Source organism: Ambystoma mexicanum, chromosome 8 (genome assembly GCF_040938575.1).
Source record: "Ambystoma mexicanum isolate Mex_15411 chromosome 8, UKY_AmexF1_1, whole genome shotgun sequence".
In the NCBI taxonomy this organism is placed as follows: Eukaryota; Metazoa; Chordata; class Amphibia; order Caudata; family Ambystomatidae; genus Ambystoma; species Ambystoma mexicanum.
In genome coordinates, this window is record NC_090929.1 from 1,448,682,432 (window position 1) to 1,448,710,309 (window position 27,878).

The 27,878-nt window shown below is 44.1% G+C and overlaps 1 protein-coding gene across 2 annotated transcripts in view; it reads left to right on the forward strand.

Annotated features, from left to right (window-relative positions):
• The window catches only part of ARMH3 (armadillo like helical domain containing 3), a 1,518,639-nt gene that overhangs the window by 381,777 nt on the left and 1,108,984 nt on the right, over window positions 1–27,878 (forward strand). For both annotated transcript variants that reach the window (XM_069611618.1, XM_069611619.1), the window contains one exon: window positions 16,310–16,396. In XM_069611618.1, coding sequence (XP_069467719.1) covers window positions 16,310–16,396 — 87 coding nt within the window. The remainder of the gene's footprint in view (window positions 1–16,309; window positions 16,397–27,878) is intronic.

Below are 27,878 nucleotides of genomic sequence, written 5' to 3' on the forward strand. Positions count from 1 at the left end.
TTCTGGGTTCCAGTTTAATCATCAAAAGTCAACAGGAATACCAATCAAAGAATCACCCGAAACCCAATTAGTAATGCAATCGACCTTTCCCTTCAAATGGTCAGATGAGTTTACGTAGCTGGGGAGTACACATTACCAAATCACACAAAACCCTCATGGGTGCCAGCATCCCCAAGTTATGAAAGGAGACTAAAGCTGCCCTGAAGAGTTGGGAAATCCAAGAAATATCATGGCTTGGAAGGGTCAGCGCAATCAAAATGACAATCCTACCGAGACTTCTGTTCACCTTTCAGGCTCTACAAATCCTCATTCCAGAAATACATCTATTAGACTTATAAAAAGCGATAGGCCAATTCATTTGGAAAAAGAAACCACCTAGAATTTTGCACCAAATGTTCTTGAGATCGAAAGGGATGGCGGGGAATGGCAGTTCCATCGATACAGCGTTACTATTGTGCAGCCCAGGTTGCGCCAATGTTGGAATCGATACTAGGAGACAAGAATGCCAAATGGAAACTGGTACAGCAAGCCTGTGTCCGTGTTCGCCTAGCCCATCTGCCATTTCTACCAAAATCTGCTAGGGTCCTCTTACTAGACTCTACACAAACTACACTTTGTGTCTGGGACAAGGCTTATGCACAATTGGGGGTCAAAACGTGCTTGGAGTCTCTGTCACCGATACTGCTGAATCCTGAATTCTCCCCAGGAATGTCAAAAGGTCTATTTGCACAATGGAAATCACAGGGGATCCTAAGGCTTAGGGACGTTTATTAAGACGGAATTCCCCTCACTTTCATTGAATGGGAAGAAAAGTTCACCCTACCGGAAACGGAACGCTTTAGATACTTTCAAATTAGACCTTGGGTTTCCAACAATCTAAATAATTCAGGCGGGCACACGCACGCCCATAGGAATCGAACTACAATGTCTTGGAGGGTCAAAATATTAGGAAAATATCCAACTGTTACCGCTTGTTAGAGAAGGACTCTAATGAAGACAAACTTTGATACATGACACAATGGGAAAAGGATATAGGGGCAAATAGCCCAACAAACGCATGGCAGAAAATATGGATCCGAACCGCCAAAATCTCCAGATGTACAGTCTTTAAGGAATGTGCTAATAAAATATGCTATAGATGGTAAGTGACCCCACAAAGACTCCACGCAATTTCACCCAGTTTCTCTAATCGTTGCTGTCATGGATGTGGGCAACTTGGGGACTTCATACACATTTGGTGGCATTGCCCCACAATACAAACATATTGGCAAGAAATCAAGTCAAGGATAAAGGACATCACCAGGACTTCACTCCCCATGTGCCCTTGCATCCTACTGTTAGGGAATGTTTCTGACGATGAAGGGGTTCCCGGCATCGGGCCCCAGAGCAGACCTCCTACCACAGCTGTTGTTGGCAGCCAAACTGAAACAAGCATGTTTCTGGAAAACAAACAAGGGTCCGATCCTGTCATATTGGTGGGTTAAGATTTGGGAGATCGTGGCTATGGAAAAACTGACTGTACATATAATGGAAAACATTACACGATTCTCCCGAACCTGGGTCCCATTCTTCGAGCTTGTACAAGACAAGGAACACATGAATTTCTATTTTTATTTTTATTTTTTATTGCCATTTAGTTTATTACAAACTTTTATCAAACATTTGACAAACATTCTCATCGAACCGTATAGTCCATTAAATCAGTTAATATACATGAAACTTAATTTAATTTGCCCCACCACGTTGTCAATTTAAATGAGCGTGTTCACACCACTTCTAAAATTGTGTCCATATAGTCAATTAGTGCACATGTTAGCATCATATTATTTCCTGTAAGAACCTTAAACCACCACTCTTCCATAGCTCCATTTCATGGGGCAAAATTCCCAAAGAATTTAGATCGCTATGACATCAACGCCAGGCATTCTATGATCAAGTGCGTTGATGTTTCAACTTCCTTATTGCAAAATCTGCACAGATTATTTAGTGTGTCTTTATCATGCTTCAACATTAACATTTACTTTGTTTTGTACAAGTTTAGCTGGAATCTTAAGAACTGGTCTCTATGGTAACGGGAAGGAAATTTTATGAGATAGTTTAGTGGTTGATCAACTCCATGCGATATGGGACCATTGGGTAGAGATGAGGCTACTTTGTTTCGTTTTTCAGTGTTTAGGATCCATTGCCACCTCTTTAATTTTCTTCTTGCAGCGAGTGGATTTGCCAGGACAGTGTTCATTGTAACGTCAGCTTCCTTTAGGATTTTATCAATTTTCACTAGCCACAAGTCTCAGAGCCCTGTATTAGACGCCTTGCTTTCCATGTTTAGTTAGCGGTACGGTAACGAAGGAGGTGACAAACGTATTTTTCTCAACACAGTGATTGATTTCCAAATCACTAAGCTGTGCAGAGGCTCCGAACATAATTCGTATCTGATGGCACTTTCCGCCAAAATTGACCCTCCAATTGACTCCAAAACAAATCATTTATGTTCCACCCTGTTTCGCTTCCAAATGTAATGATTGATACTACTTTCTGTTGGTAGAAGCATAGTATAGGTTTCTATGTGAATTTTCCATAGGCTGTGTATAATTTCGCACCTTGTAATAACATACTCGTTCTGGTTATTAGATGTTGTACCCAATGACATTCACAATCGTTTTATTAAATACGAGCCCCAGATAGCGTATGGAGCCGACAGACTCAAGGATCTCACCAGCTACTGACCACTCAAAGTTCTTATCTCTTTTCTCTTTGTTAGTCCCAAACGATAACATTTTTGATTTTTGTACGTTTATTTGTAGGTCATTCGGCTGTAGATATATTTCTGATGTTTGTTAATCTGCTTAGAATCACATGCTGTGCATAAGGTCGGACATCCAGTGGTAACCGCGGAGTATTGCATCTTGTCTTTCGAGAATCGAAAGGGGACGTCGACATGGGCGTGCCTCTAACACTATCCCTACGTGACGTGTAGTGTACCCAAAATCCCTCACGTGTCGAGGTCCCTCAGATTTTTCTCCACCCAGCATACTGATCGCCTTGATGTGGAGCTCATTAAAGTCTTTGCTTATTGTCCATCGACCTTTGGTCGAATAATTCTTTATCAGCCTACCCGTTCCTTGTTTCGACAGCTGTTGCAAGACCTTCGCCGGAGACCTTCAGGAACTCGACGGACGGTGATCCAGTCGGAATTGCCGACCATGTGGCCGGGTCTTCCGCCGGCCTGTACAGTAGGGAGAGTGGGGTCGGGGTGGACATTTCTATACAAATTGAGAATGCCTTTCCCTTTCCTTCCTCTTTCCCTTTTGGTCTTCGTCACTCTAACCATCCTCGGCTATGGAGAGGACACCATTTAGGTTTTGCCCTAATTGTAGGAGCAAATTCCCTTGGAAAGACGGGCACAGACGGTGTAACCGGTGCTTGCCGCTCGATCACAAAGAGGAAGGATGCGCGGCTTGTAAGCTCCTTCGTCCTAAAACATTAAAGGAGCGTAGAGTGAAACGGTGGGCGGCCTACAGTATGTCGAAGGCTGAATTTTCTCCCGCAGCCACCGAATGTGAAGACGGTGAGAGTGACGAACATACCTCCAAACCGTAGGTTGTTTGTCACACCCCAGCGGCAAAGCACACAACCCCAAGCCAATCTTCGGCCAGGTCGAAGACTTCAGCGCCAACGGGTACACCGGAAACCCCAGCGGCACCCGCCGACCGTCGGGTTCGGCAGCCCTCCGACAACAAAGGGCGCTACCCCCAATATATCAGGTTCCACCGAGACGCATCGCAAGAAGGTGTCCGGCGACGACAGGGTTCTGATTCCGCCAAAAAAGGCGGTCACAGACAAGGCCTCGGCAGTGCCGAAAAAAGACATCAATTGAGGGCGAGGCCCCGGCAACGGCGAATAGGGCGGCCGTTGAGGACAATGCCCCAACACCAGTGCAGAAGACCCCCTTGCAGGCTGAAGCTACATGCCTCCCCACCGCGGAGGACGTCACCAGCAGCTTAGCCAGGATTGTCGCCGCCGATTCATAGAAGCGGCAGGGCAGTGATGTGCTGAGGCCCTCGGAAGGGCCCAGGGATCCATCGAGGTCCAAGGAAGGCCTAAGGAGGGGTACCGGAACCCACCCACAAGTCCAAGGAGAAGCACAGAGACGTCTCACCTCTGTCGGGACCCAAGAGGAGTTCTCCCCGAAAGCGAAGGACTATTCTCAACGATGAAACAAAAATCTCGACGCTTTTCGACGGATGAACAAAATCAAGACATTTTTCCACCTCTAGACCATTCTAGACCCTCTGTTTGGACTAGAGAAAAATGTGAACACTGCATGGAAAGGCTAGACAGGTTTGTTTCCCGTTCAGAACAACCCACACCAAGGAGGCCAAGGGATGAGAGCCCTATGGACCGGAAGGCTAAGTTTGCAAGACTTTTTGACCCCTCTTTAGAAGAGGATATTTACAACTATGATTTAACAGAAAATGACATTCATGCTGATACTCAGGATGAAGAATTCATCAACCCTGAGGACTTGCATGAACCCATAGAGGGCTGGGAAGAAAGCCCAGATGGGGGTGACCCCCAACCATGGCAATCCCCGGATCGTCAAGACCCTGATGTTCTGTCCCTGGACTCTCCCCAGTCCACTCCCACTAGGCAACAACCATCGCCAGTGGATGACCAATTGACTTTTAACGTAATGTTACGTAAAGCAGCTGATCATTTTAAGATTGCTATGGATGAGGCGTCCCCCCGAAGCTGACTTTGTGGAAGATATCCTTTAAGGAAAAACCACCGGCCAGCCAGGCTATTCCCCTCCTTAATTCAATTAAGAAACGTATAGCACCATCCTTATCAACACCTGCTCTCACAAGAGGTGCCAACCCGCGAATAGAAATCTCTTTCGCCCTTCTCCATCAGGCCGTCTTTATATCAGAGGTCATTCCACCCCAGATTCCCTACTAGTGACTACTACACGGAAGCGGGCAGGGGACCCTTTGTCAACCGGCGAGGCACCTCCTGATAAGGAAGGTAAACAACTTTACGGCCTGGGAAAAAGAATCACGGTTGCTGCCGCGTTCTGAACGTGCATTGCCAACAATACCTTTTTGGCCAGCTACGCCGATGCCCACTGGGCTTCACTACAGGAAGGCATACAAGAGGTTACCGAACCCCTACGTACTCGTCTCCTCTCCACTATTTCTGAAGGCAGACAGGTGAACCAGAGCATTCTTAAGAATACTTTGGATTCCGTAGAAACGGCTGGTCGATCCCTGGCTCAGGGCACACTCCTAAAAAGACATGCTTGGCTGCGGAACTCTAGATTTAAGCCAGAAACGCAAGCATCACTAATAAACCTGTGGAAGAATCCAACTTGCTTGGGAAAGTGGTAGATGAGGTCCTCGAAACCGCAAAAAAGGAGCATAACACCTTAAAAACATTAGACCAGATCACACGAGACCATCTACGAGAAGAGGATCTGGTTCCAAACGGCTTTTTCATGGCCAACGCTTCCCTCAGCAACAATACTCATCGGGAAACAATTGGAATTCTACACAGGGAAATAGTGGATACACCACCCCATATCCCCAAAGGGGTTAACGCTGTGGCAAAGGAAGACTGTGGCCCACGGGTACTGTATAGAGTTCAACCGGTCCCCAACATTCAGACCTCCACGAGCAGGACGACTGACACCAGACCATCTTCGCATTCTTCTGCAAGAAGTAGAATCTTTACAGGAGAAAGGAGCCATAGAAATCGTACCTCTGGCACAGGTACTTCCTTGTACCCAAAAAGGATCTAACCATGCGCCCTGTTCTAGATCTGCACCCAGCGAAGAAGTTTGTAAAGCCACAAAAGTTCTTCATGGTCACACTGCAGGAAGTAATCCCACTGCTAACATAGGGGGATTACATGGCAACACTGGACATGAAAGATGCATACTTTCATATTTCAATGTTGCCAGCGCACAGAAAATACCTCAGATTTATGATACATGGCAAGCATTATCAGTTCAAAGTACTACCCGTCGGCATAGCATCTGCACCAATGGTATTTACAAAAGTACTAGCGGTAGCAGCAGCACATCTGTGCAGGCAATCCATCCCGGTATATCCTTACTCATAACAGGGGACTCTTATGAAACATGTCTGTCAAATACCCAAAAGACGATAGATCTTTTATTCATTCTGGGATTCTCTATCAACGAGAAAAAATCCAGCCTAGACCCCAGTCAGGTCAAACAGTTCCTAGGGGCTCTAATTCAAACAAAGGAGGGCCTTGTCTTCCCATCCAATGAGAGGGTCCAAAACATGTTCTTTCAGATCCCTCAATATGTAGCCAGTTGAGAGGTGACTGTACCCAAAGCTATGCGACTGCTAGGAATGATGGCATCATGCATCTACTTGGTTCCTCACCTGAGACTGCGCATGCGCCCAATGCAAGAGTGGCTTAACAGCCAGTGGTGTCAGGCCAGCTGACAATGGGAGGATCTAGTAGTCGTCTCGCCAGCCCTCGTTCTCTCGCTGCAGTGGTGGTCGAGGGAGGACCTCTTGAAAGGGAAATCCTTTACCACCCCCGCAGTAGAGACCACTCTACCACAGACGCGTCTCTTACAGGGTGGGGAGCTCACCTGCTTCAACAAACAGCGCACAGAGCTTAGCCGTCAGACATAGCATCCAACCACATAAACATGTTGGAACTGTTGGCAGTGTTCAAAGCACTAAAAGCTTTCCAGACAAAACTGCAGGGGAAGACGATCCTCATCTTCACAGACAGCACCACGGCCATATACTATCTGAACAAATAAGGGGGCACTCATTCTCCAGGGCTGTCCCAAATGTTCTGTGACAGTTTGAAGTGGGCTCTCAAACGCAACATGTTCCTACTATCACAGCATGTTCCAGGGTAACTCAGTCTTCTGGTAGACGTACTCAGCAGAGACTTTCCATTACCCAAGGAGTACGAATTGCGATTACACGAAGACATCGTCTCCAACGTTTTCGCAGAATGGGACTTCCCAGAGTTAGATCTGTTCGCAACTCTGGAGAACGCTCGCTGCCAAGATTACGCCTCAAAGGTATCCCCCGACCCCTCCAAGGGGAACAGACTCTGGATAACATGGTCAGGGAAATTTGTCTACGCCCCCCCCCCCTGACTCCCCTTCTCAACAAGATCGTGCACAAGATGCACCAGGAACCAGTCACAATGATACTGGTGGCCCCCATGTGGGCCCGCTAAACCTGGTTCGGTCATCTGATGTAGATGTCCCTATCTCCTCCAGTCAAACTGCCTTGTCCGTACAACATGTTGTCGCAAGACAGAGGAGAGACGATTCACCCATTCCCGTAGACATTGAACTTGGCGGCCTGGCTCCTGAGGTCATAGTTTGGACACCTGCAAGTCCCTCAGAGATGTATGGACATTCTCAGGGAAGCAAGGAAGCCGAACACCAGATACTGCTATTCCAGTAAATGGAAACGGTTTGTCATCTGGTGCAACTCAAAGAGCATTAACCTGATTAACTGCTCTCCCACACACATTGTGCAATACCTAACTCATTTACTTGACTCAGGCCTGGTCTTCGACTCCATAAAGGTGCACTTAGCTGCACTTTCAGCCTACACTACATCACAACAGAAAGTGTCATGGTGGAAGATACCAGTTATTAAAGCTTTCATGGATGGCGTGAAAAGAATTCACCCTCCCATTTCTAACCCGGCTCCCGGATGGAACCTAACGTGGTGTTGACTAGGTTTATGGGGGCTCCCTTCGAGCCCATGCACAAGGCAAGTCTTAAAGACCTCACCCTTAAGACTGCTTTGTTAATAGCTATTACCTCCATCAGGAGGGTAAGTGAACTACAAGCGCTCTCGATCCTAGATCCCTTCGTAACAGTTCACAAAGACAAGGTGGTTCTGCGCACTCACCCTAGATTTGCGCCTAAATTCATTTCAAAGTTCCATGTGACCCAGTCAATAGAACTACCAATGTTCTTTCAAAATCCTTCAAGCATGGGAGAATGAACCCTGCACACACTGGATGCGCGCAGAGCTGTCATGTTCTACATGGAAAGAAGAACTAAGAAAAAGTGTCTAAATTTAAAGACACTCCCGTCCCCTGCACACCATTAAAGCTGAAATAAATCAGTAAATACAGTATTTATATTTTCAAAGATATGTAATTCAGAGTAATCAACTCAAGGTAAAAAAATATATATACATTTGGTTTAGGAAATGAATTCGTACAAACAATAGTAATTTACACATAAGGCCATCATAAAAAGCAAAGGAAAAAACCAAACAATATGTTCTTATGTTCAGGTGTGATTTCCAACTCTACGCTTTTCGGGGGGACTCCCCTTCTACAGGAGCAATAGAAATCTGCAATTACATATATACATACAATTATTAATGACCTTTTAAATAAATGAAACCTCAAAATCAATTAGACAAAGCATTCACATTATTCATTTCTAACTTAATGCAGAAAGAGAAAAAGCTCATTCCCTATATGTTTTACTTGATGGTTGGTGAACCATAATTCTAACACCGGTATGACAATAGTGTAAAAAGTTACCTCTACTTTGTCTTTATATGTAGTCTACCCCACTGAATGAATATTATGTAAGTCAAGAATATCCACAGCTGTCTCTAATCTATGGGGAATCCATCAAGGATATCTAATTTAGACAGGAGGTCATACTCACTAATCAAAAGTCCTGTTTCAACTAATCGTCAACCAAAGATGTGTAAGATGTGTAAACCAAAAAATGGATAAATAAAGACCCAACTGCTTACCCAAAGGTTTGGAAGATAGAGAATAATTCCCAATGGAACTTAAGTAGGAAAAACAACCAGGTTGTACAATCTCCGTTTTAGATATAATCAAAGTATCCTAAGGCTGGCAGAAGTCCTAAATGAATGTAAAAACTCAGTTAGTGTTGAAATTAATCTAAATGAGCGTATCGATATCTAGCTATGGACCACCCTTACCTCCGTGAAGTATCTGTTGAACATACAGTAACTCCCAACTAATCGGCAAAGATAATTAGACTAAAACGATCTTCTGCTCAGGCAAAACCCCGGCGATTAAGTGTAACGTGCACCACTCGCACGGTGTCCGCGTACTGAATGAGCATTTTTTGCCGGATTTAATGAAACCAGGAAGAGGTAGATCACATGATCACGTCATGTAACCCGGAAACTTCCAAGACGGACAAATCATCACCTGACCGCGTCACTCGACTCTGAAAGCCCAAAAGATTGCTTTCCGAGATGCTAATAGAACTCAAGTAATGGTGATGTTGACCAAAAACCTCTAAAGAGGTTATTTGAACTATGGAAATGTACAATAATGGATGCCACTCCACGTTTGGAAAATGAACAAAAGAAAAGGAGGATAATATTACAAACTGGGTCCTGATGCACAATCAAATTCAAACCCTAAAATTAAAAAACAAAGTCAAGAAATGTTAGAGGAAAAGAACACTTAATTCACCATTCATGAATAAATCTTACGTGCGTATGACTGTATTGCATGTCAGTGTCACGTGACAGTCACATGTCGGTGTCACGTGCTAGGAAGATAATTCGAGCTGTGGAAATGTACAGAGATAGATGCCAATCCAGGTAAGGAAAGAAAACAAGAGAGAGAAAACGTTCTTTTAAAAAAAGGGATGCGCTGTAAATTAAAGACAGAAAAAAAAAAAAAAAGATCACAGAGTCAAAGGATGTAAAAGAATACCTAGTCCACCAAACCAACCCTTTCCATAACTATTTTACAGTCAAAGATTAAACTTGACCGAGGATCAAAAATCAGTCAACACACACGGAAATTATGAAGAATCCTACAGTGCGTACACCAGTTCCAAAAGAAGCCCATCTAAACGGTTTCTAAAAATAAACAGAGATGTTATGGCCCTACTTATATATACCTAGATGAAACAGTTGAGGGAAAACTCCTCATTCAGACCTCTCGGTGAGATAGTGTCCAAAAGATCAATCCAAAACATCTCTGTTTGTGCCAAAATCCTTGCATAGTCACCTCCCCTATGCGTTTTTTTGACTACTTCCAGAATGTTAAATCTTAACTGAGCCACATTATGTCTCTCCTTGGTGAAGTGTCTTGCTACAGGGGATTTTTCATTCTTACACCGAATGTTTGATTTATGCTCTGTCCATCTTTCCCGGGCCGACCTTGCTGTTTCGCCAATGTACATATGTCCACATGGGCACTTAATGCTGTAGACAACACCTGTGGTTCTACATGTGGAAAAATTCTTGAGTTTAATTTTCCTTCCCGTCTGAGGGTGTAGAATATATTCCCCCTTTGCCACATTATTACAATGACTACACGTCAAGCACAGGAATGTCCCCTTTTTCCTGGTTGCAAATGTGGATTGTGTCTGTTTAGGTACCCTTTCTGCTTTCACTAACCTGTCTCTGAGGTTAACACCCCTTCTGTACACCATCATAGGTGGTCGTGGAAACAGTTCAAGTAACGTCGGGTCATGGTGTAGAATAGACCAATGTTTCTGTAAAATTCTTTTTATGTGAAAACTTTGTCTCGAGTACTTTGAAATGTGTAAAATCGAGGCTGACTCTTTCTTAGGTTTTGGAGTGAGAAGTTGTTCCCTTGTGATGGGGAGAGCCCTAGTTTGTGCTTGCTCTAGGATAACTTTAGGGTATCCTCTGTAGGTAAATTTATCGGTCAAAACATCGTATTCCCCTTGGAAATCATCTGAGTCTGTGATTATTCTTTTGAGACGTAAGATCTGACTATACAGTAAACTTGACATCATTGGTTTCGGATGAAAACTCGCGTAATGCAGTAAGCTGTTGACATCAGTTGGTTTGTGAAATAATGAGGTTCTAATTTGATTGTTGACAATTTCCAACTCAACGTCTAGGAAGTGTCATTTTGGGTCGCCAATCTCCAAGGTAAATTTAATACGTGAATGTACATTGTTCAGGTAGTCAAAAAACTCTTCTAGTTCACTTGTGGAGCCACACCTGACCCCATAAAATGTCATCAATATACCTTTTCCAAACCACAATTTTAGTATACCATTCAATTACATCCAATACAATCCGTTGTTCAAACCAGTACATGTAAATGTTTGCATATGCAGGGGCCATTGCTGACCCCATCGATGTTCCAGACACTTGTGCAAAATACTGTCCTTGATAACGAAAATAACTGTTGTGCAGGATAATTGTGATAAATTCCAACACTAACTGAGGATCACATTTCACATTTTGAGATTGTAACAGAAGCCATTCTACAGCTTCGATCCCCTCCTGATGTGGGATAGAGGTGTATAGGCTCCATACGTCCATTGAAAATAAAATACATTCTGATGACAAACAAGTGATCTCTTTGATATTCAAGAGGAAGTCTGTGCTAACTCTCAAATAGGTTGGTATTAGTTGAACCAGAGGTTGTAAAATCCTGTCCACATATTTGGACAGTGGGTCTAGAATGCTATCAGTACCCTCCACGATCGGTCTTAACTGGGGATGAAGTTGATTTTTGTGAATCTTTGGAAGTCCATACAGGACTGGCATTATTGGATACTTTTTCAGTAGAAAGGACCTTGTTTTAACATTGATCCAATCATTGTCAAATGCTTTATTTACACAGTCCTCAATTATAACCCTGATTTGGGCAGTTGGATCTCTATCTAGTAGAAGGTAAGTACTATTATCATTCAACATGTCCTTACATTGGGTATGATACATGGAAAGAACTCAACCACTTAGAAAGACTAATCAGTTTTTCGTTTTGGTGGTGGCAGGAAGAGAAGGAGACGCAGTCTCCAAATCCACTATCTCTAGATGGATTGTCAAATGCATTACACTCTGCTCCACTCTTGCTAAGAGAGAGCTGCCCTTCAAGCCTAGAGAACATTCCACTCGAGGCACTGGGACATCCATAGCATTCATTGCAAATGTTCCCCTCGAATCTATTTGCAAAGAGGCAACCTGGAGTTCTGTACACACCTTTACAAAACACTATTGGGTAGACACTCATTTTAGGTCTGATTCTCGGGCGGCACAGGCAGTACTAAGACATCTTTTCACTACTGTTCCTTTTCACAACCCACCTCCAACTCCGGGTACTGCTCGCTAGTCTATGCACAGCATGTGATTCTAAGCAGATTAACAAACATCAGAAGACCTGCATTACTTACCGTAAAAGCATTTCTGATAGTTGTATCTGCTTAGATTCACATGCGCCCACCCTTCCTCCCCACTCGGATGGAACGAACATAGACATCTTGCCACTTTCTCTCTCTTTTCTGTACTCACTCACGATAGTCATAAGGCTCCCTCTTGGCAGGAAAAATACAATCGGAGGGACCTCGACGCGTGAGGGATTTTGGGTACACTACACGTCACGTAGGGTGTTACAGGCCCGCCCATTTCAACGTCCCCTTTCGATTCTCTAAAGACAAGATGCAATACTCCGCAGTAACCACTGGATGTCAGACCATGTTCACAGCATGTGAATCTAAGCAGATACAACCATCAGAAATGCTTTTACGGTAAGTAATGCATGTCATATGCAGATTTGAGAGTAATCGTTTGAGCCCTATTTGGGTTGTGTCTATTTACACAATGTCATCTGGATATATGACCCAGCTGATGTGCTGCCCGTTTATCCGTGTTGGAAATTAGTTAGTTGCTTCCAGTGCTACTGGCAGATCAGAGATAAATAGTTTAAAGAGTAGAGCAGCCAGTGGACACCCTTGTTTTACTCCTTTCTTAGTTGTTATTTCGTCTGACAGATCACCTTGGGCATTCAATCAGACACATATTGTCGTGTTTGTATGGAGGGCCTTCAGGGGATCAAGAAGATAATTCGGGCAAGACCATCTTTGCAATTTCTCCCATAATAACCTTCTGTTGATTGTGTCAAATGCTTGCCTCAGATCCACAAAGGCAAGAAAGAGTTTACTTCCTCGTTTCAAGGCTTCCAATTTCAATACATTGAGAAGAATTAAATTCAATTCTGTGCCCACGACTTTTGTGAACCCCGTTTGTCTCACATTGACAATTGAAGCGTCTGTCGCCCATTGAGCAAGTTTTTTTGTAAGCAAGCAGCAAAAATCTTCCCAATTGTGTCCAGTTGGGCAATCGGGCAGTAATTGGATGGATTATCCCGATCGCCCTTTTTGAAGATTGGTATTATCACAGCTGTTAGCCATGAGATTGGAAGTTCATTTTTGGTTGCAATTCGCTGAAATAGAGCTGTTATAAATAGTGCCCACTTGTTTTTGTGTGTTTTTAGCATGATGTCAGTTATGCCGTCTGGGCCAGCTGCTCTTGAGTTGTTTAAATTTTGAATTGCGACTAGTATGTCTTGCGTTGTTTCACATACATTCCACTCTTTGAGTAGCTTTCCAGAGTTTTTCTCCTTTTTGTCATCATCCTCTTCTGCAGAGTCAACAACTTCGGAAAAATGGCAGAACCAATCATTGGCATTTATTATATTGGTCATTGCTGCACTTTGATTTGCAACTCCATCATTTATTATTGACCACATTTGTCGACTATCGTTCTTTACTAAAAGTCAAAGTATGTATTCATCTCTTTCTTGATCACGTTGATAGGAAAATGCGTTTAACAAGTTCCGATACTTCTGACGCCTTTTCTTGATTGCATCCACACGGCTGACTAAGCTGGTTTGTCTCAGCAGTTTTATGTCTTTGTGTAGATTCTTTTTTGCATCACACACTTGCACACTGAAGGGATTCTTATTTTGTCTGATTTCCTCTATTCTTCCAGCTTCGAGTTGTTATAAACTGGGCTAATAGCGGAGCATAGTTCATATCAGACGTAGATGTTTCATTAATAAACATTGTTGTATTCAGCATTGAAATTTGACTGGCCCTGATCCTTAATCTGTTCAGTCGTTGGTTTATTTCTACATTTGCTGAATATTTCATTGTAGAATTCCCATGGCTCATTAACCAAGTTAATTTTAAAGCGTCATGATTGCTATTGAGTGCTTCAATAGTTGTTAGCTGGACTATTTTTGAATGCAGATTTCCTGAGGCCCATACGTAGTCCAATGTTTTGTGGCTCTGATTTGTATTCCAAGTTTATGCTGCAGGAATGTCTCCTCTTGTAGTTCTGTTCAACATTGAACAATTCCTGTTCTTCAGTTCTTGTTTCCACCTCTCTTCTTGATCTAATTTCAGGGTTGTTTTCAAAAAGTCAGACTTTTTTACTAACCCATTACCATCTACCCATGAGTAATTAAGATCTCCACAGATAATTATCATAGGATCGTTGAAATCCAACATACATTCGTCAACAACTACCATGACTGAACTTATTAATTGCTCAGACGAGATATTTGCGGGGTTCTAGTAGGTATTTATAATCAATAGCCGTTTATTCAATAGTGGTCCTTGTCTGGTACATTGCAATGTTGTTGCTTGGACGAATAGATTTGGGTTTATCGATTTCTCTACCTTCCATCCAGTGTTGTTCTTTTGCATCGTTACCAATCCAGAAAATGGCTGGCCTGTCAAATTCTTCCCGGCAGGATTTAGGTAATTAGTGTACCCATTTCTGAAAGGGAGTTCACACAACCAAGTCTCTTGTAAGCAGATAACAAAATGATTGTCTATTTTTTGACATGATTCGTGGAATAAGTGCATGAATCCCCGGGTGTTCCAAGAGATCAATGAGCAGGTCTCCTCCTGAGTATCCTTTGTTTGCTAATGATGGAGACCATTTTGTCGCGACTGACCAAATGGTTTTTTATTCTGTTGAGCAATAGTTTGAACTGCTTTAGTATACATTGGTCCGGACGTACCTAGTTGTGCCCTAATTGGATCATTGGAGGTGTGATTGTTTTTTATCATAACCGGGAGACCTATGCACTTTTAGACAACAGACTCTGAAGCACCTATTACAAAACTAATGTACTTTAAGAGGGTGGAGACTTTTGGGAGAGATGGGCACGACTAAAAAAAGAAGGTTCAACCAAGGCACAGTTTGGGATGCATACAAGTACTTTGGGACAATGAGCGGAACCAATTATTATTGTTTTCATTATGATTTAATATTATTTGTTAACCTTATTTACTATTATTATTTGGGGGAATTGTTGAGGAGAAAATAAGAAATGAAGTGTCTGTTCTCAGAGTAAAGGCTATGTTGATGTTAATAAGTTCGAGATTTCAATAAAATCCATAACTGGGGAAAAAAAGAAAAAAGTTGTTCAGGATTATCAATTTTCAAAATGAATGTTCCATACTCCCATGAAATGTGCTGCAAAAGATGAGCAAATGTGTTTTAAATAGTATTTTTAAAGATTTATTTTTATCAAGTTGCAAAGAATAAAGTAATTTAGTTTTTGCACATTTTTAGGTCACCCTTACCTATTCGCATGGATTCCTCGCTGATAATTTGCCATTTGCTTCTTAACAAAACCTTGCCACTTTAGCTGAAATAGGTAATATATAGTGCGAAATTGAAGGAAACTTGCAATTGCCAAATTGCACACAGGTCTGTGTGCTATTGCTTTTAACCCAAGTTATTTCAACACAAATTAATTGGTAGAGCACATTTTATGAGGCACAACCAATGTCCATGCTACGTAACCTGCAGCCATTGCAAAATACTGTAAAGCTGTTCAAGTGCCGCCTTTTATGGGACTGTATTTGTAAAAGGGCAGATAGATGGAACTCAGGGTGCTTGCTTTGCGACAGCACTCTAAGAAATATTAAACCTGTTTGAAATTGAAACTTGGCCACTGTGTGCTAGGAAAAAAGTTCTGTTTCATGCACAAAAAACGAGTTCATAATGCCATAAAATCCGCTAAAATACTGATGGAAAGGATAGCAGGGGAATCAGACTATATTAGCGGGGGCTACACCTCGCATTAGACTTGTCTTGGATTTCCTTTGCTTTTGTCATACCCAATTGATAACTTTCCAAAAGCCAGCACCGAATGGACGCATGGGCCGGGTCATCGTCGTGCAGTAATTACACATCTGACCTATCTGGATTTTATTTTTTTGCAACAAGGTAAGCATTGTTGAAAAAATGGCACTGAAATGAAAAATGAAGTAAAATATCAATGAAAATGAAAAATAAATCCGGCTGTTAGTTTGTTTACCTTTTTCGTTGTTATGATCCCACAAACTAAATGAATGAACCACTTAGAAAATGTACACTGTATGTTTGATTTGCAGTTGTTCTTTATTGCTGTGGAAGTAAGACAATTGAATTGTAATAGTTTGTTAAGTGATTGTTTAGTTTTTATACTATAATTTTCTTCTGCTTTCCCTCCGCAGATTCTGTCAAATACTCCAAGTCGGAGAGAGCATGGTTATGACACTGTTGTCCTCCTTGCCTTGCTTGTTAATTATCGAAAGTATGAGGTAGGTGCTTCTGGACATTTTAAAGGGAATCCCATTGGTGAAGATGTCCTCCGATGTTCCAGTTCATTTGATACTTTTGCCTATGCTCATTGCTATCAATTTAATTATTGGTATTTATGTCCCTTTAGCCACATTCAAAGGCTTCTGGGAGCTTGAAACATGGCATATGGAGTGGATAAGAGTTTTTAAAGAGCAATAGGGCTACATGCAAAGCTCCTTGTCTGAAGTGTGTGGGATAAACGTTCCATAAAAATTCCACTTGGATAGTTCTGTCTTCTAATTGGAAAATAACAAGTGTAGGGAACACCAAACTATCAATTACTTTTGGTGTCGGATAGCCTTCATTTGGTCAGATTTAAATGTGGATCTGAAGTGAGCCTGTAATAAATGCATGAATAAATCAACATAGTCTTACTGTGGCCCTCCATGAAAATAGCAACTGATTACTTTAGACTAAGTGTAGGATTCGTTTTATAGTTTAACATAGTGCTTATCTAAGTAATGTCATTTGTAAATGTTTGTGTTTTCGAACTTAACAATGGAACATTTTGTTGAACATGGAAAAATGAGACTGCAAGAATTCAAATGTGTGACTTGAGTTAGGCACAAATATCCATAATGGGCTTGCTAACCCATTGTGCTATACAGGTTGCCCAAGGTGAAGGTTGGGGTGCAGCTCATTAAGTAAGCCAGTGAGTTAAACACTCCGCTCAGACCGCTGCATGCAGCCTCCAGAAAAGAGATTTAAGTCACAGCTCAATCAACCCCGCCCTTCACTTTTCTGTGACCAATACGTTGAGAACCATTAAAATAGGTACATTTACTGTCTATTCTTGGACTGCGGTGGGGTTAAGCAGTTATGAAGCTTTATATACAAACGTGATTATAATACTTATTATTATTATTAGAATTAGAAGCGCTATTTTTCTTTGATATGTTTTTGCTTGATCATTGCGTTTGTCACATTGTTGCCTATCTGGAGAATAAATTCGGGTCGAAAATAATCTCAATACTAATACAGAAGTCTTCCAGGAGGTTCCTCGTCTTCATAAATATTCGTAGCCTTGATTTTCTAAAATATGCGTTGTGGGCACCAGGTCTAACAGGGAGCCTGGCCGTCAGGAATGCATGCTGGAAGCGTTGTCGGCTCCCCATAAAGATACGGCATGAGCCTGTAGACTAACATTAAGCCCTTTTTACTTGCAAAAGCAGACACTTAGATCCATAACTAGTGAATCCTTTTAGTTCACTTTTATATTTGTTGACTGTTATCTCTTATATGGCGCTATCGGACCCCCATCACTAGGGCATCTGAGGTTTGGGATACACGACTTAACCAATTAACACCAGTTGAGTAATCTGCAGACGTATCCATCAGAAAATACTTTACTGGAGGTAAGTTGCTTATTGTTCCTTTCACTAATGTGGCGCAAAGAATCAAATCTTCATTAGTAAGGAATCACAATTTCTTATGTTTTATAACCCGGTTGTAAATGCACTGTCAAGAAGAGCAATGGATCATTGGAATGCTCCTCTACCCATCTGTTGATTGCTGTGATGCCTTTGACTTAGAAGCAGACAGCGTTTGATAGTGTACTTAGATTAAAACTTTGTGTCAAGTTGGAAAAGTGGGGTCTCTACCCGTCTCTACTGTACCTTATCAAATTGCTCCATAGCGACACCAGTGTTGGGGTAAGGTTGTCGCAGGATGGTACGTTGTCTATGTCCTTTCTCACAAATACTGGGCGTAAGCAGAGGTGCGTTCTCGCACCCCTTCTTTTCAACTTAAATGTTGCCGATCTTGCTCTGGCATTGGGGACTGCACATAATTTCCAGCCCCGCTATGGGAGCGAGAACATACTATGCTTAACGTATGCGGATGACACTGTCATCCATGATAGGACGGCGGTGGGTCTACAGCATTCTTTACATGAGCTACAATCCTATGTTGACTAAATGTGTGAACCCTACCAAAAGTAAAATTATGACCATTGTTAAAAGGGCTTGCGGTGGAGCCACCTATAAATGGAGCTTGTGAGGTGTACGTTTGGAGAAAATAACGGAATACAAGTACTTGGGTTTTTAAATTAAGGCTACACCTTCCTTTACCTAGCTTACCAACGTTATTCCTGTAAAGGCTTAATCTTAATGGCTTGCTATTAAAGGTGCCGTTTATAACTGTGGAGGGCGCTCCATCAAAGGCAAGGTGAACGCCTATAAGATTTCTGTTATCCCTGGCATTCTGTATGCTCTCGACATACTCCATGAGAAGGCAGTTACGTGGATCCATAAAATGTGGCGCTTCCTGGGGCAGTACCGGTGGAGGTCATTAGACTTGAATTAGGACTACAGTCATGAATGTCTCTCTGGAAAACCTCAGCATGTAAGCTGCGAGTAAAAATTAATACTGCAGGGGCTAACCGTCCTTCACTTCTGAGTTTGAGTAGTTAGACATGCTGAGCGGTGCTCGCGCAGTACTTGGTATCGGTATATGGAGATTGGTTTCCCTTGCTTGCTGGAGTCGGAAGGGGCCCTTTCACTGCACAATGTAGGAGCGAAATCCAAGGATTACGACTGTATACAGTTTCTGGCCCACTTGGCAAAAACAAGAAGGGCATGTTCAGGGATATCCCCCACACTTATCTAACAAAACTGCTCACTCCTGCATTAATACATTTTATTTTATACTTTCGCCTGAATTTATGACACGTTTTAGAGAATGCTGGTGCCTGGAAGGGGGTACTGTGGGAAGAGTGTCTATGCCGGCAATGTAAATTACAAGTAGCAACATCCCGCCATGTACTAATGCAATGCAATGCCCTCAGATCAAATTTTGAGAGAGGTTACTCCAAATTTCTGACATACAAGTCTGTTCAGTTTTGGAGCATGGTTTATGGTGCAGAATCGTTAGTAGTAACCTCGGTGGCTTATATCTGGATGCGGGTAAAGGTTATCTTAGATACTCCGCCCACTTCAATGAAACTAGTATGTAATAATCTTCCCCTTCCTTATTTATGTTATTTATGTTAATTTGCTTTCATAATGGTTATATGTATTTTAAGATGAGGTTTTATACTGTGTATAATATTGTGTAATTGCTGTAGAGTATGTATCATGTGATTTTCTTCAACTAAAGACACAACAAAAAATGAAGCAGACGCCTTATATATTGATATAACGTTGAATGGCTCCATATAGCTCTCCAGAATGGCAAGCCCATAAATGTCCCCTTTCTGAACAGTTCCACACACACACACGTATGCACGGGCGCCTTTAACTTGATCGGAGCAGCGAAGCCCCGGTCAAGCGCACAGACTGAGCAGGCTGGGTGAGCTGGTGAGTGGCAAAAAGCCGCACTTCCCTAACTAGCCTGCATTTTGCCTTTGGCCAGTCCCGTTTCATTGGCCGGTCATGCCAGCACCAGCCTTTCAAAGAGCCAGAGTCCCGACGTACAAAGAGGTGTCCTTGCCTGGTCCCTCGGCCCTCATTGCCCACTTGCTGACATTACCGGGGTGGACTGGGAACTAAAAGAGGCCCTGGACATAATGTTCAAAGTGGCCCCATGTGACACATTTTCAGCAAGCACAATGCTTTTCCAATGCGACAATTTGAAACTACCACACAAAAGAGGCCCAGGGTGCAGAGACCCACCAGGAAATCTCCAGAGTTCCCTATAGGCCAGTCCACCACAACGAATCTTGCAACTTACAGCATGACACTTAATAGCAGGTGGATTCATTTGACACACAAGTCTGGCAAATAAGTCCATTAAATAATTGCTTTCATGCTCCACACATTTTATGATCTGACTTAACATATAACATACAAGGGCTGGATGTTTGTATCCTAGAGGCATGATTGCTGCACTCAGGACAGAGGGGACATTCTGCTCACATTCTGGGGCCCCAACACTGATGTGTTTGGGGTACCTTAGCACTTGGTGGTAAGCAGTTTTGCAGTGTGACCCTCTTTTCTGGGCACTTACATGAATAGTGCTTCGGCCATGTGTTCGAAACAATTAATCAGCTGCAGCCTGTCCAGGGGAGAGGGAGCGACAGACCATGGCTGCGCCCTGAGCTATCACGCATTCCTCTCCCTAGCCTATAGCACACAGATAACAGTTTCCTGGAGCCGTCATTTCGGATGCTATGACTGCCAGACACGAGTTCTATTTCATTTCTTTCATGTGGTTTGTCAAGATTCTAGTTTGTAATGGGGTAACTACGGGTTTGCATCCTTGTTACATTATTGTCTATGTTACTCTTTTCTTACTGATTTGCAAGATTTTTTACAGGTGTGGAATACTTTGATGTTTGAAAAGGTATTAGTGAATGAAATTGAGAGCTTACTAAGTGCCCTAAACTATAAGAATTACAGTAACAAGTATGTTAACTGTGTGATATAGGAAAGTATGATTAGGGTTTATTTATTTTGACATTTGTACCGCGCATGCAAAGGCCGGAGGCTTTGAGGTGCTAAAAGGATTTCCAGTTACAAGCATAATATTACAGTGGGGTGAAGGGCTGCAGGATGTACCGTCTGGTCAACTCTATTCAAGTTAACACACATCCAGGGGATACAACGCGGCCCCACGCCTCTGTGGTCAAGAGCAAAGGTTAAGGTGAAAAAAACACAATGACCCCCCTAGACAAATATGCAATACCCAGGACTGAGGACTGTTAGGAGAGATTTCATATTGTATGTAATTTTCCCTCCATGTGGCAACCCCCAAACATTTTGCTGCTGTTTTACACCCTGATCTAGACTTTGCCAGAGAAGCGCAGCCTTCCGCCGCACTCCTCTGGGCTTTCGCTCAATTCTTATGGGGAAACTGACCTGCCCTTAAGACAGTCAGTACTGGGAGACTTCGTTTCCCTTAGTCCTTTCCTCATGTTGCAGCTTTTATGCAACATGAAACAAGAGTGCACCGTAACTTGCATTACCGCGCTCTTGGGTCTCTAGTCATTCCAAAGGCCCTAGAAACTCTCGCTGGACATATTATGAACTGTGCAAGTATGTCACGGACAGGACTGGTGGCAGCTATCGTATTCTTTTGTGTTTTGAACCCTTTTTGCCATGTTATCCGCGCTTACCGCGTTTGGCACGAAGAGGTGGCCTGGCTCCCAAAATGGCCATGCCACGAGGTTCTTTGTCCTGTCCGCTGACCGTCTTGCCCCTTCACCTTCCCCCAGGTCGAGCCGACCCGGGGCAGTCCTTATTTGGTCATGCACTTTCCCGCGAAACCCCAAAACTTTCGAGGGCTTCTGCATGCCTTGTGTGTGCCTCCAGAATGTGGGCTGGGATGTCTGTTCCCAATACACATCCTGGGTGCGAGAGAGTCTGGAGTGACCTGAATGCCTGGGACCACTGTGGTCCGTGATAGGTCCACGTATGGTGTGAGCGTTTGTGAGCAGATCTCCCATTGGGTCCTCTCCGTTTTAGCGCAAGGGGAACTTTGGATAAGAGGAGGCTGAAAACACCACTACCATGTTGATCTCCTGAGTTCACACCGCACAAGGGATAAGGAGCTAAGTATCCTGCAACCAGAAGCTGAGTCGAGGAACCGCTGGTGACCCGCTGGAGGTTTGGCACAATGGGCCGCTGTTGTCCGGCGAGGCCCCTCTGCATCTGATCGTCCTAGAAGGTCTGCGAAGGCGCTTCGACCCATTGGAATAGTGGGATTAACTATTCCCGGCACCTTCATCAAACCCTGCAAGTAAGCCTCTTCGGAAGTGTCCCTGGGCCAACCAGTGGGCTGACTATCTTACGCAGGATGCTTTGCTCTGTCACTGCGCCGCCGTTTCGGGGAAGCCCTCGAAACTTGGTCAACTGCTTGATCTGCGTCCGCGGCACCCTCACACCGAATTTCGTACACTTGGCATTCCCAGGTCTGAAGTGAGATGAGTGCGCCCGGACCAGAGTAAACGCGGTTGCCGTGTTGCCCTGCTGTGGTAACAACCTGTGCACGTCTGCTGCATTTGGGACACCCTCGACCCTACATCCTGCTACACAGAATCTACACAGTGCCGAGACGTCCTGATGATCGCAGCAGAACCTGCCAGCATCGTGAACTGAACTGGAGAAGTCTGGGTCTGCCTGCGTCGGGAACCGGTGAGTAGTCCATACCCCAACCGGTGGCCCCTTGCGCAGGAGCCCATTTCTTTTCTACTGCTGTTGCGAAATAGCAACTCTATCCCGCACTCTCATCCTGCCTCTGTCCACAAGTGGAGGCCTTGCTTGAGTAGTGGGGACTTGTTCTGCATCGCTTCATTCACCTTCCTAAACTGCCTGATATCCTTGAAGAGACCCTCTTTTGTCCATTGGCACCAGCGTGTGCAGGTACTTTTGAGCATAAGGCTCCTCTCTTCGTAGGGCTTGGACTTCCTCCTAGTTAGGTGTATTTCAGATGTCGAACTGGGCCTAATGATTACTTGCACTGCCTGTTTTCCTCCCCATCCAGGTGGTCTACATATTACGTGCTCCTAACTCCTTAGACCCCTCGGTCTTGTGTATATATATATATATATATTGTATTGATTGTCATGTGTTGGTTTACTTTAGTATTATTGTGATTCTTTGCTATGGTCGATGTTACAAAGGCCTTGTAATAAATGTGTCTATATTTATAATATAACACCTGTCTGGAGTCATTTGTAAGTGTCCTTGCTTTGTGTGCTCATTGAGGTCTTTCCGTCACCCCTCTTGAGACTTAGTCTTGTCCGCCGCCATCGCTACCCTGATTGGTCTGGCTTGTCCAGAGGTTACCCTGTTCCAAGAAACTAGGCTGGCCTTCTGAACCTCTGCCCCTCCAGGTCCGAGTTCACAAATCCATCTTAACAAGGACCATGAGCAGGAGGGGGGGGCGGTGAAATGTTAGCATTCCACTAGTATTGCACATAGACCAGCAAAAGGTGGGGCAGAAGGCTGCATGCTTGCCCTCCGGCAATCTACCCTGAGAATTAGGATCAACCGGCTGTACACATGAACCCGAAACAGCCGTAATAATTTTAGACACTTCCCTCATCAAATGGATTTAATGCATTAAGTGCCACTAGATCGAAATCATTAGTCAATGATGGGAGTACTCAATCAAAAACTGTAGGCACTACGAGTAAAAATCCCAAGAACAAGCTTGGCAAAAGAAAGGGTACAGCCTTTGTAAACCCAGAACCAATGCAATAAATGAGACTGATAGCAGAGATGTACATTTTAGATGAGTTAACTGTTGAAAAGGACATGGTGAATACACTTATCACTGATATGAGCCATGTCAAAAATGTAATTGGCAAGGGCAGTAATAATGGGGAATCTGGGAGGATAAATAGAGTTACTAATAAGCCTAATCCCATCATTTGGCCATATACCGAGTCCAATCCATTTAGACAACCTGCAGGGCCACCTGGTATACAAGCCACTGCAATTGGGGGTTCCTAAAAGAGATTGACACGAAACGCCCCTTACCTGGTTAACAGCATGACAGAAGGCCAAGATTCACCTGTCCTCAGCGTAATAAAAAGGCAGCAGGTTGCAAATTCCCCCCCCCTCACTGGGACTCTAACAGATTAGCAAGGACAGAGAGCCAGAGGCCAAAATGCATCTGCTGGGCGTAAACCAGAGCTGCAAACGTGCTTAACAGATTGCAGTTACAGGAAGATCAAAGAACACAGTGTTTATGCACAATGTCCCAAGACTGGCTGTAGGAAAGACAGAATATTTTAACAAATACATGCACACACAGGCTCAGACTAGTAATTTGAGACGACATCCTACATTGCACAAGATTAATATCTTCAAAAGGATTGTGTCCTTCTCATGTATTCCTCATCTTTGATATTGTTGTATAGTGCTTGTCTGCGAATGCATGAGCTCAGAGAATGTTGGAGTGCTAGTGTGGAATGTTGTCCTGTGAGTGTATGTCAAGGTTCTGCTTAGAGTCAGTGGAAGCTAAGCCAGCCTGGGTGAAAGGACCCAGTGCTGTTCCTCAAGTGTTCTTTTGTAACGGCTTGAAGTAACCGAGAATAGCTGAGTGTTGAACCTACAAAGCATACAGAAGATACCTTTCTACAGATATCAAAACATATTCCTCATTTTTGATATTCATATCACACCAGCTTTGCTGCTTTGGATTTTTTTTTCTCGACAGAGGGCGCTGTGCTGGATGTAGTGGTGTCGATGACCCTCAAAGGCTGCCGCCGAGCGTCGACGTCACCAGCAGTAAAAATAGCTTGTATAGCTCCCGTTGGCTTCAGTTCTATTTTTCTGAAAGCTTTCGCTTCGATCACTAACAGCGTGCTTCGTTTTTTTTGTTGAAAAATGTCTTCATCTTCTACCCCTGTCACCCCAAAGTCAGGATTACATTTATTTTACGACTGCAGATCGAAGATGTCAATAACCGATCCTCACTGTGTCTGCCTGTGGTGACTGGGCTCTGGGAACCATACCGATGACTGCGGATCCTGTCAGTTCATGTCAGAAAAAGCTCTCTGGGAACGCAGAGGTAAACTGGTGGCGGGGAAGGCAGCTTCAAAGTCTACTTCGGAGAAGGAAAAGAAATTGGCGTAAAACATTGAAGAGGTCCGGGTCGAGGAGTCGATCGAGGCAGTCTTCGCCTTCATCATCGAAGAAGGTGAAGAAGAGACTCCATGTGTCTCCCTCTTCTTTGTCTGATTCCTCTACCAAGGTAATCGGGTGCCCGACAAGGTCGGATTCCCCACGTAAATGTGATGCCTTTAGAGTGGAAATGATGCAGATTTCTGAGAATAAAGCCACAAGCCCCTCAAAAAAATTGCGCAAGCACATTGCCCCGGTCGTTCCTTCGGACAACTCAGGGAAGTGTAAGGCTACTTCGAGGCCGAGCAGTAAGCCAGCTGAACGTCGAGATATTTGACCCGATGAGAAGGCGTTGAAGGTATTGACTCGAGAAATAAATTGTGGAGGCTTTCGTATATGTCGACGCCATCGGCGCCGAGTGCATTGACGCTGAAATCGAGGTTGATTCCTAGTAAATTTACCCCTTTTTCGAAGCCGTCCGCGATACTGTCGACGGAATCTACGTTCTCAGCAAAGCCTACACTGGTTCAGGAATTTTTTTTTAAACCTGTGCTGAAATTGACTTTTTAAGTTTATGAGGAGGAACGTGCTTCTGATGAGGAGACTGGAAACAGGGTCACGAAATACATGGGTTGGGGTAGGGCTTCCCCAACATGAGCAGGATGACATGACGGACAGCCTAGACCAGGGACCTCAGAAGGACCCAATCTTGCCCTTCCGTAAGGCCCTTCAGAGGAAGGTGGTGGCCAATTGGGAAGTTCCAGAATCTGGGCCTGTTGTGAACAGAAACTTTTCTAGGAAGTCCAGACCCTCTAGCTACCTTTCCAAACACCCTACGCCTGAGAGTTTAGTAGTTCAGGCTGCTACTTCAACCAAACAATATCCCTCTATTCCCCCAGATAGAGACAAGAAGGTTGATGCCTGGGCTCGCAAGGTCTTCACTTTAGGCAGCATGGCCTTGAAGTCTACTAATGTCACCTGTACCTTGGCTAGATTTTCTTATACCCTGTGGGACTGTGTTGCCATGGCGGCTGATCACATCCCGGAAGGCGAAGAAAGAGACGGCTTCTTGGCTATAGTAAAGGATTGAAAGGAGGCAATCGGAGAGAGTCTCCAGTCAGGTTTGGATACTGCTGACAGCATAAGCAGATCCATGGCTGCAAGCACCGTACTGCGCATGTGAGAAAGTCAGGGTTTGCACCAGACGTGCAGGCCAGATAGCTCAACATGCCCTTCGACTGCAACAGGTTGTTCGGCAGCAAGGCGGATGAGAGTCTGGAGAAGCTGCAGACCTCCAAGGCGGCGCCTAAGTGCCTTAGCGCCTCCATTCCACAAGCTCAACAACCCTATTCAGGCTCCTCTTCCTGGAGGGGTCCTTCTTTTCGTTTCAATTCCTCAGTTGCTAGAGGAAGAGGACAGGCCGGACATAGGGGGCAAAGAAGATTCCCTCGTGGTGGACGAAGAAGGGATGCTAAATCAACCACAGCAGCAGCATCTTTACCGTCAGCTGCTGATGCTGCAGCTGCCTCCAAGCCTCTCTGTGGCCTTGACACACAAAACCCGTGTGAGAGGCAGAATCTCTTAGCATCTAAACGAATGGCGGGGCATTAATTCAGATGCTTGGGCACTGGAAATGGTAGTCCATGGTTACTGCCTTCCTTTTTAAAAAAAGGCCTCAAGATCAGCCACCGGAAACAAACTCTTGTCAAAATTCCAGATCCGCTCCAGGAAATATTAACCCTGCTAGAGAAAGGTGCAATAGAACATGTACCTGTAGCGGAGAGGAACAAAAGTTGGTATTGCCCCTACTTTCTCATTCCCAAGAAGAACAGAGGATTGAGACCCATCTTGAACTTAAACTTGAACAAGTTCCTCAGGAAGGACAAGTTCAAGATGGTTACCCTTTCTCAGATCCTTCAGGCTCTCCAACTCCAAGACTGGTTGCTATCATTGGACCTTCAGGATGCTTACTTTCATGTGCCAATCCATCTCAAGAACAGTAAGTACCTAAGGTTCGCGGTTGGCGGTTCTCATTATCAGTTCTGAGTTATGCCATTCGGCTGACCTCCACCCGAGGGTTTTCACCAAGCTGATGGCGATAGTGGCAGCGAGTCTCAGGAGAGGGGGGATTCACGTCTACCGCTACTTGGCCGTTTGGCTGATCAGGGCTCATTCAACCGAACAAGCCCAAGTACATCTCAGTATCACCTGCCACTCCATTCACAGACTGTACTCCTCCCTCAATTACAAGAAGCCCCATATGATACCATTCCAAAGACTCCAATTCATCGGAGCAGTTCTGGATACTTCCTCGGGTAAAGCCTCGCCCCCCGAGGTGAGAGCTCAACACATTCAGCAGATGGTAACAAAATTCCAGAATGCCTAGCATCTTCTGGCCTTTGATTTTCTGAGGTTTCTGAAGTTGCTCGGCCTCATGGCATCCTGCATTTTTCTGGTGCCGGAGGCCAGATTGAGAATGAGATCCCTTCAATGGGCCCTCAGGACTCGGTGGTTCCAATTATCAGGCAGTATGTCAGACCAGCTGCAAGTTCCGAGGAGAGTTGCTCAGGACCTTCTGTGGTGGGCTTGCAAAGACAACATTCTGATGGGAGAATCTTTTCGGCATCCATGGCCGGAGATAACGGTAGTGACGGACGCCTCATTCACAGGGTTGGGAGCTCACACCAATGAACTGAGCTGAGGGCAACTGTACGGAGAAAAGAATGTCCTGATAATGACGGACGACACAGTGGCCATGTACTACCTCAACAAAAGAAGAGGTGGAGGGTCACTTCCACTGTGCAGAGATAAAATGCAGCTCTTGTTCTGGGCAATACAAGAAGGAATCTGTATCAGCAGTTCACTTAGCCAGAGAGCAGAACACAGCGGTGGACGTTCTGAGCAGGCAGAGCACAGTCTCCCACGAGTGGGA